This window comes from Cheilinus undulatus, linkage group 21, assembly GCF_018320785.1.
Source record: "Cheilinus undulatus linkage group 21, ASM1832078v1, whole genome shotgun sequence".
Taxonomy (NCBI): domain Eukaryota; kingdom Metazoa; phylum Chordata; class Actinopteri; order Labriformes; family Labridae; genus Cheilinus; species Cheilinus undulatus.
The window spans coordinates 38815385-38825320 of NC_054885.1; the positions used below are offsets into that span (position 1 = coordinate 38815385).

Here is a 9936-nt window from a genome sequence, read left to right on the forward strand (position 1 = left end):
ACTAAAATCTTGTTTGAAAGTTATTTTTGGATTTGTGATTCTCCACAATTGTTGCTTCAACAGTAGAGAGGGATCAAATTAAAACCTGTTCAGTTAGTTCAGATTTTTTCAAATGAAAATTTTTGATTTATTCCATAAAAAACTCCACTGAAAGTTTCTCAGACATTAATTCTACATGTTATCATACCTTCACTTTTACAGTTAGCAGTGTGATGAAACTTCGAGCAGTCAGCTGTGACTCCCGGCAGTTTATCAGGATGAGTTAAGCGTCTCGTCTATTTGCTATCACTTGTTTTGTTTGTTCATGATATCAACTAGGAAGTTATTATTTAAAAATGAACGTAAGATACAGCAGAGGGATCATAAAGTGCTTTTATTAGGGAGAAAATCTTGTTGATGAGGATTTACAGTCTAATGATCACAAGTTTATAACGGTGTTTTTCAACCCTTGGTGAAATGTTGGCCTCTAGTTTTTAAAAGCAACACCAAAACCTTGCAAATAAATCCCCATTTGCTCTTCTGCCCAGCATGTCGGCATTTTCAGCGCTTTGTGATATCACATTTTAAACGTAGATTATGTTATTTTAAAGGTATAGTATGTAATATTTGGCTAAGCAAACCTGGTAAAATTCGAACATAGTATTTATATGACGGCACCTCTAAATTAATGTTTAATCATCTAGTTATATTAACTTAGAATAAGTCTTCTACTCTTACAAAGGGAGGGTCCCCTCCATGGACTCCGCCATCTTTGATTCTTGCAATGTTCTACTTTTTTTTTTTACATATTCAGGTGATTATAGTTTGTTATGCTAAATAGTGATAGCCTAAATATTACACACTGTACCTTTAATGATTAATAGTTTTGGAAAAAGTACTAAAGCTGTAAAAAAAAAAAAAAAAAAAAAATGATTTTCATTATAAATTTTCACATGTTTTCAATCCAAAGCTGAAGTGTGGAGCAGTGGGCATTCACTCAAATTAGCAGGTTGATGATGGTGATATTTCCCAGGTCCTTATAGAGTATAAAAAATGGCACTTGCGTGTCACACAGCTTTGTGTAAGGGTTAAAAACATACAAAAGTCCTCTGCACATCTGCACATCTGCACATTCATAAGCTCATTGTAGTAGGACAGAAATGAATCAGTCAGAAATGGCAGGCAGTTGCCTGCATACTGTCTAAAATGTATGCATGCTTTGGCATACAGAACTCATTATAATAATATAATAATAATAGTAATTGAAAATAAGTTTCAGATGTTGATTTCTGTTTATTTTACTATTCTTGTATCAAAGTTTAAATATCTGGTATTGTGACAGCCCTCCTTAAGTCCACATTCACTTTAACACAGGTCTTGAATATGAGATGAAATGCATAGTGTACTGTTTCCTCTAAAACCATATTCCTCTTCAGGATGAATAGAGACAACAGAAGCACAGGTCTGAGTTCACAGAAGGAAGGCCTGAGAGGAGCTCAACCTTTTTCTTATTTGTAGCCAGAGCCAGCTCATTATCAGTCAGCTGATCCACAGCTGGCTGTTTACAACCTTTCAAGGGTCTGGTGACCAAAAGAAGCCCCCTGTCATCTTGAAGAGGGCTGATGGTGGAAAAACAACCCTCACAGCTTTAGGAAGGCCTGGAGGAAAGGCTGTGCCTGGAAAATGCAGCTCACAGACAAGCTATGACATAGGCATACAGAATGATGACGTGCAGTGTTACATGAAAGAAAATCATTACTTTATGCTATAATGTGCATTAAGTATTTAAATATTTTAATGGCAGCAACCAATCCCAAGTAGTCCCGGGATTATTTTAAGATACAAATCTGCCTTTCTCACTAATACACACATTATTTTTGTATTTTAGGAATCAAGTTAACTTTACGGCAAAACATTTACATAAAGTACACATTAATATGACAAGGGCGGCCTTTGAATTGAAAGGAAAGCCAATTCATTCCCAAGAACTTCATTCCCCACAATTCCAAACGGGCAAAATTTCAATGCTGCTTTCAGGTCCCCTTTCCATCTCCGGTCCAACAAACTTCGGACTGCCTACCCTTAAAACAAAAAGTGCCATTATTATTGCTCTGTACCAATATATACGGATGTTAAAATGTTTATGATATACTTTAAAGTATGCAAACGGGGTATCAATAACTAAGATAGAAACCTTTTTTTTTTTTACAAATAAACCTTTATTTGCCTTGAGCTGCCATATCTCCTCTACATAATGAGCCTTATCTTTCAACTTCAATCAATAGAGCACCAAAATTTTAATCGACTTCCATCGTATTACTTTTAAAAGCCAGGGAAGCCTTGAAAAAAAATTTGCCCAGTGAGATTTTTTTTTCTGATTTTCCGACAGCACGTGAATGCAGTCATAGAAGCGAGCGCCGTTCTTCGGTTCTTTCCGTTAAATAAACCCGGAAGTGTTTCTGAAACCGACTCATGCTGCTGTTTGAGCTTCAGGACATTGAGGTGAGATAGAACTTGAAATAGTCATTTATACATTTACGGTGTTTAATAGAACTAAAGTAAAGCTAGCTGCTGTCTCCATCGTTAACTCAGCTCTGCTCTAAGCTAGCTGTGTTAGTCATTCAGGCTTTGGGGTAAATATCAACACATTTTAAAGCTTATGCTCAGTAGATCGTCAGTTGGGAATTAAAACCATTGTCGGCATGCAGAATTGCTCATTGTAAAGAGGTTTTAAGTGGTTATGAAACAGACTTAAATTGAAATCTGTGACCGTTTATGAGCTACAGAAACAAACCAGAGCAGAACGAAGATCAACTATTTGTGTATTTTAATTTCTAATTTGGAAACGGTGAGGTAGGTGCTAAACTAAGTGATAAACTGTGCAATTAAAAAGCAGAAATTTTATATTTTCTACAGCTAAAAACCCAAATAAAGTCTAAAGATAGACTGCAATAAGCAAAATTAGATTTCATGTTTAGAAATATTGCTTGTAGAAGTACAGGACAAAATCAGAGGACAATTAGAGGAACTGGTTTGTCCACAGGGGGCGCCAAATCAAAACAAACCAAAAGCTCCCAACAGGAGCTTTAATGCCCTTTGATTTTGAGGCATTCATAAGTCTGAAGTTGTGATGTCAGATCAACAAGGACTTGTGGAAAACCGACTCACATGTGGTCATCCAGCTGTTCAAAGATAAGACAAACATGAACTCTAACAAGCTAACACCAGGTTACCAAGCTCATGAATAAAATACATGATTAAATACATACCTCCACGTGTCGGGGTACATATTCAGCTACCCTTGTAATTCAGTTTATCATCAAATTCATCTAATTCAAATTTATGTTAAAATGATAATTCCATTTGCAGCCTCTGGGAGGATATTGTCTGTATATTTTAGCGCAGTGATTCTCAACTGGTCAGGCATCAGGACCCACCCAAAATCACAAATTAAAAAAAAAAAAAAAAAAAAAAAAAAATCTTAATTTATTTCTTGAATGTTGGTTAATTGGCTTTCTTGGCTACCATTAAACCATAAAGAAAAGAACACTCCAAAAAATGTTGATATTTGGCCCCTAAATAGAAAAACGTATTGCACAGAGAGACAGGACAAAACAAACACAGATCGATATTGAAGGATTTGCATGCATACATCTTATTTTACTCAATTTTCCTGAGATAGCATGGAAGTTTGGCCATTATTCTAAGAATTTCCTTGTTACGTTGGGTAAACCAGCATAATTTCCCAACAAAAGGGAGATAAACAGGTAGAAATCTTGGGAAAAATACTGAGTTTTACTCTGCATCATAGGAAAACCTAACAAAAAATACACGTATGAAATTACTGTATGTCCACTTAAAGCTTCTGTAGATGGAGTTTTTTTTCCCTGGCACACATTCACGACCCACTAGGAAGAGCTTCATGACCCACCAGTTGAGAACCACTGTCGTAGCGTATTCTGCAATCATCTCCATCCTTTAAAGACAACCATGCCTTGTTTTTGGTCAGATTTTCACGTCTCCTCTGAACCTGTCTGTGTTACGTGTGTATGTGTGTGTTTCCTGTCTGTGTTGTGGAGACTGAACATAAATCAGAGACTTAAAGCTCAGACATCAAATCATTCACAATCCATTTAGTAAGAGCTTAGAGCGGACACATCAAGGTCACACTGGGGTGTTTTAAGCCTTTTTTGGTGGTTTTACTGTTTTAATTTTATCTCAAAATGAAACATGTGCATGCAATCAAAATGTCCATGAAGGAACAGCACTGCTGCAGCTGTTTTTAATATAGAATATATAATTAAGCCTCCTAATTGGTGCAAATTTCACATTTAAAAATAGCTTTTCTTTCTCTGAGGTTTAGCTTCTCTATTCTAATTCTAACATGAGTCAGACATAACAAAACAAAACTGAACATTTTAACCGCTACCACCTGTGACATTGATCAAGTTATCAATAAATTACAATAATTAATGAAAAAAGGGTGTCACTGAAAGAAAGTTTTATGTTAAATGTTTGATAATTCTTCACTTTTATCACTCTGTAAGTACAAAAAGTACTGAAGTCTTTATAAAGGCTGTATCTGTTTCATAAGAAAGAAAAACTAATCCATAGAAAATGCAAAAAAAAAAAAAAAAAAAAAAAAGCAATGTATTTATGCATTAAGACAGTGTGTACCTGCAGTTATTGTTAATTGATAGCAAAAAAAGGTTCCCAATACTGGATGCATAAGGCTTTATTTTATTGTTGTGGTATTGAAAAAGGTTTAAAAAAAAAAAATCAGGTAATAAGACAGCATTAAAGCAGACCACGTCTATGACACCACCGTAGAACAGGAAATAATTTAATGTCATTTATGGATTTAAGTGTCATAAATCAATATTTCTCTTTCTAAATGAACATTCGGTGTTTTCCTTCATAAGTAGTCCTGTTTGTTTCGATAATAGTGATTGTCATCCATGGAGCGAGTGATGGCAGGAGGAGGCTTTCAGCTGGTTTTAGCCAGCGCCGGGGTCTGGCTTCTTTACAGGATTCTGCTCCGCCTCAGACCAGGAGCTTCTCTGCAGGACGCTGTGGTCGTCATCACCGGGGCGAGCTCAGGACTCGGGAAAGGTTGGCCTCCTACTTGTTTCTTCCTTACACTGACATACAGCAGTTTATGTCAGATTAAGACTAATTATTAAAATATTGGTAATAATAATGTTAGTGTTATGGAATCTTTAAAAACAAGACTTTACAGAAAGTTTTACATTTATTCATACTTTTAGGGGATTTTATTTGGAAATTTGGGGAGGGGTCCTTGATATTTTCAGGGAACTATTCAGGAATATGTCTGGATGTTGCTTGAAATCTTTAAGTTCCACTGAAACATTTGATGTACATTTGAAGAGTTTTGGGGTACTTCTTGCATGGCCTTAACAAGTCCTTGTGGTCCATCATCAATAAGCCTTCCTATCTTGTGACTGACTGAAGAACCCCAACAACTGACCAACACATCTGCTCTAAAACTGATCCAGGTCTGGATTTTCTGCAAGAGATTTAGATTTCCCAAATTAGAGAGAGAAACTGAAAACACATCCAGGAACAAAGACTGGTGCAAGAGTCATAAGATGAAATGCGAGCAGAATTACCCTTTACAGCTCAGCGTGACACTAAATGACTAAATAATTGGTGCATACCTGAGCTGACAAATCCTCTCAAGTTTTCATCAGATCCTTTGTCTAAACTTCTCCTATATTTCTGTCCCCGCTGTGTGGCAGAGTGCGCCCGGGTCTTCCACGCTGCAGGAGCTCGGCTGGTTCTGTGCGGACGAGACGCAGCTCGTCTGAAGGAGGCGGTTGAGGAGATCACGGCAAGCTCGGCAGGCTCAAAGGTGAGCACACTCCCTGCAGACTGTGATGATTTTACTCCAGGCTGCCTGCTCTGCTACCTTTCATCGATTACTTTAGTCTGATATTAAATATTGAAGTTACCAAACAAACTCTGATTTCTGCTTGAGATTCAGAGCGTCTACTTTTATAAAAAATGGTTCTTAATAGTCTGATTGCAGCTTCATTTAGCAGCATTGAAATCTTAAATAAGCTTTCTTCTGTTGGCCCACACAGACTCACACGCCCTGCACCGTGGCCTTTGACCTGGCTGATTCAGACTCTGTGGGTGGAGCTGCAGAGGAGATCCTGAAATGTTATGGACATGTGGATGTGCTCATTAATAATGCTGGAATCAGTTACCGTGGCAACATATTGGATACTAACTTGTCAGTTCAGAGGGACGTGATGGAGACAAATTACTTTGGACCGATTGCTTTAACTCAAGGTGCAGATCATTTTAGGAGAATATGTTAAAAGGACTTTTAAATATAATAATTATGTTATTATATTCACATGAAACTGAATGTTTCCATCACTCCTCTCAGCTCTCCTTCCCTCCATGGTTCAGCGGCGAAGCGGCCACGTTGTCGTCATCAGCAGCGTCCAGGGAAAGATCTCCATCCCCTATAGATCAGCCTGTGAGTTCTCTGTAAATACCAGGCTGCGCTACTGTCTGTCTGGTTGATAAAAAGGAGCTAGACTTTAGTTTGTTCTCTGTCTTAAAGATGCAGCGTCGAAACACGCCACCCAGGCTTACTTTGACTGTTTACGGGCAGAGATGGATCGCTATGGGATCCAAGTGACCATCGTCAGCCCGGGTTACATCAGAACAAACTTGTCTGTCAACGCCGTCACAGGAGACGGGTCCAAGTATGGAGGTAAGGCAGAGAGTTGATAAATAAATAAAGACTAAATTTAAGTAGAACAGGTCACGAAAAGTTGAACTAAAGGAGATAATTGTTAGGTTTTTAGGAGTGTCTTTAACTCATCCTGCTCCTCTTCTGTTCTCAGTTCTAGATAAAACCACGGCCTCAGGTCGGGACCCACAGGATGTGGCCCAGGCTGTCCTGAAGGCGGTTCGTCAGAGGAGTAAAGATGTAGTTTTAGCCGGACTTCTGCCTCATGTGGCCATCTACCTCCGCACGCTGTGGCCTGCTCTCTTCTTCAAACTCATGTCATCCCGCGCTCGCAAGGAGCACCGACCGAAAGAGGAGTGATTCAGCAGTAAAGAACGAGAGAAAAAACAGAGGACCGAAAGATGAAAGATGGAACAGAAGGATTACAGAGAAGAGGAAGAGGAAGGATGGGCAAAAGTGAAGCTTTAGTGGAGGACACATGCAGACGGGGCTCTTCAGTGAAGGCTGATGCAAACCAGAGACCAGAGTGTTCATGAAGGGGAAACTTTGATCAGCGGGTAGTAGAGAGAAAGCACAGAAGCTGGCACACCTTTAAGTTTTGGTTTTAACCCAGCAGCAACCTCTGGTGTTGAAATGAAGCCAATGAAGCAGAAGTCTGCAGTTTCCACCAGAGGCTGAGTGCAGAAGCAGAAGTCAGCACATGCACATTCAATGTTAACACGTCCATTTCAGGGTCCTAGCAGCTTTATTTCAGACTAACCTGTGGAGTAGTAAGCCCCCAACTAAGGGAGTCCAAAAGTCACCCTCCCCCTTGGTTCATTAAACAAAGTGAAGCTCAAGTAATTGGGGGAGTCTCAGGGTCCTACTCCAGGACATTTTGAGCATCCAACAATGAATTCTCTGCAATCGGATGCATATTTAAACAGCTATTTTTGATGGAATCTTCACTATGTTAAGAAAACAATTAAGTGATTAATAATTTAAAGCCTCTGTTGCTTTATGCATGACGCTCAGTGTTGTAGTATCTGGTCTGTTATCTTGTTCAGTGTAAAAATGAACGCTTTCATGTCAAAGACAAATCTTATGAGAGAAATGTGTTTGATTTAAAATACTTTAAATCAATGAGGCTAATTCTCCTAATGGACTTCAGATAGACCCAGTCCACTACTATTACAGTCTATGGTTTTAACCCCACAGCTCCATACACTCCATGTAGAAGTCCACATCTAAACCAACCTAACACAGACCCAGACAGACAAGCATCTTTTATAACTATCTTTATACACAGAATAAAAACACCTCTTACAAACTGAAAACTTTAAACAGTTTCTTCCTTTTTAGATGTCATCTTAATTTAAACACTTTTCTGAAATGTTAACAATAAATAGTCCAAATAACAATTTACATTATGATACAAAAGCGCAGTCAAAACTGGAATCCACAAACAAATCCTTCAACATAAAGACAAAGCTGCTGTTTCTTCAGTCATCTTCATCGTTTTAGCTAGTGTGAGAAGATGAAGCACATCAGAGATTTAGATAGTATATCTAAATATTAGTCATTTTAGTGGAATGACGGAGGAGATCTCCAAGAGTGAGACTCGAAGAAGGCAGAGAAACGTTCACGATGCTGCATCAGGATGCTGCTGGTTCAGTGAAATTCAGAAAACGAGTCGACTTTAGATCTCTTATTCAGTCAGTACATTTACATGCACGGTTCAGTCCAGTTGAAGGATTTTAAACGGGATCATTATTTAGGAGCACAATGGGTCTCCTTTCAGACAGACAGTGCAGACCGTTTGATGAAAACTAAGGGCAGACAACAGCGCAACTTCTGATTTGCTTGGTATTTATTAAAGGTAAAGGCAATTCTTTGGATGATAGAGTATTCTTCATTTTCATTAAGTCTGCCCTGGTATGATTTTGAGTTATCCTAGACCATGTTCTACCATTTTACAGCCTAGAGAGGAGCAGAAATCTTCACTTTAATCTCGTGAACAATGTTCTATTTACCACTTATTTAAAAGTTCAGGATGGCGCCAACCAGGCAGAAACTGACAAACAGGCATGTGTAAGAATTTCAAAATAAAAGCGCAGCTTTAAGATGATGTTGTAGATTAGCTGTTTTACTTCTATCGATTTGATTGTACGATACAATACAGATTTTTAGTAGTTCATGAGATGATAACTCATGTGCATGAAGGATGCACGATTTTGTTGGCTTATCTACAACCGATAGAATCTGCCCTTACCAGTTGTAAATATGAGCTGTATAAACGAATAAGACATTTGATGAAGAGAGTGAAAATAAAGCCAAAAGGGAAGACACACTTTGCAGCCAAAGCGGCACACTCTTTGATAAATTAATTTTTAAGGTTATTGGTAAAACCAAATGCCAATACAGATTATTGGCCAAACATCGGACTCAAAAATCGTCCAGGTCAATTATGGGTTAACCCTGTATCAATCCACATAAATGGATCAATGCAGCCATAGCACTTATTCAATTTGACTTCCAGGTGAAAGCTTACGTGGGCTCTGAGAGTCTGGTTAGTTTTAGTCTGAGGTGTAAACATGCTGGAGTAAACCGATCTCCTGTTTCATAATCTAGGACTGCTAAGGTCTTCCCACACTGAGCCAGTTTTTTTGTCTGAAATTGCTCTTCTTATGTTGGGTTAATAATGTTTGCAGAATAGGGATGGGTATTTTTTTTTTTTTTTTTTTACCAATTTCAGTACAAAATCAATACTTTTTCTAAAGCAGTGGTTCCCAACCTGGGGTCCAGGACCCCCTGGGGGGGAGCTTTCTTTGGTCTGAGGTTGTCAAAAGTAGATTAGCAAATATTGAGTAAAATTATGATAAAGCACTTAATAAATTGTTTACAATGGTCTTTTGGTAAGAAAAACCTGTGAAGAGCCACTTCCTTAGGGTTTTATCAACAAAACAATTAAATGGATGTTGATTTTTGGCAACAATATAATTTTTTTGTTAGGGTCTCGGGGCTCCAAGTAAAAATGGTTGGGAACCACTATTCTAAGGTGCCGATACCTAAATAATGTCTGAATCGATACGTAGAAAAGTGTTTTAAAAGGCGCCAGCTAAAGCTAAAAGCTGTCTCAGTATCGTAAATGATTCAGAAATAAGATGCCAATAGAACAGAAGTAAAGGAAACAGGTTTAACACATTTCGTGTCTTTCCTCCAGAGTGGCGTGGATCATGCTGGAGTGGTGA

At 38.2% G+C, this 9936-nt stretch overlaps 1 protein-coding gene across 1 annotated transcript; it reads left to right on the plus strand.

Annotated features, from left to right (window-relative positions):
- Positions 1 to 2422: 2422 nt before the first annotated feature.
- Positions 2423 to 9699, plus strand: dhrs7b (dehydrogenase/reductase (SDR family) member 7B). The gene is made up of 7 exons (XM_041817207.1): positions 2423 to 2481; positions 4926 to 5091; positions 5739 to 5851; positions 6084 to 6294; positions 6395 to 6487; positions 6575 to 6727; positions 6861 to 9699. The coding sequence occupies exons 2-7, from the start codon at positions 4938 to 4940 to the stop codon at positions 7064 to 7066; spliced, it is 930 nt and encodes a 309-aa protein (XP_041673141.1). The 5' UTR covers positions 2423 to 2481; positions 4926 to 4937; the 3' UTR covers positions 7067 to 9699.
- The last annotated feature ends 237 nt before the right edge of the window (positions 9700 to 9936 follow it).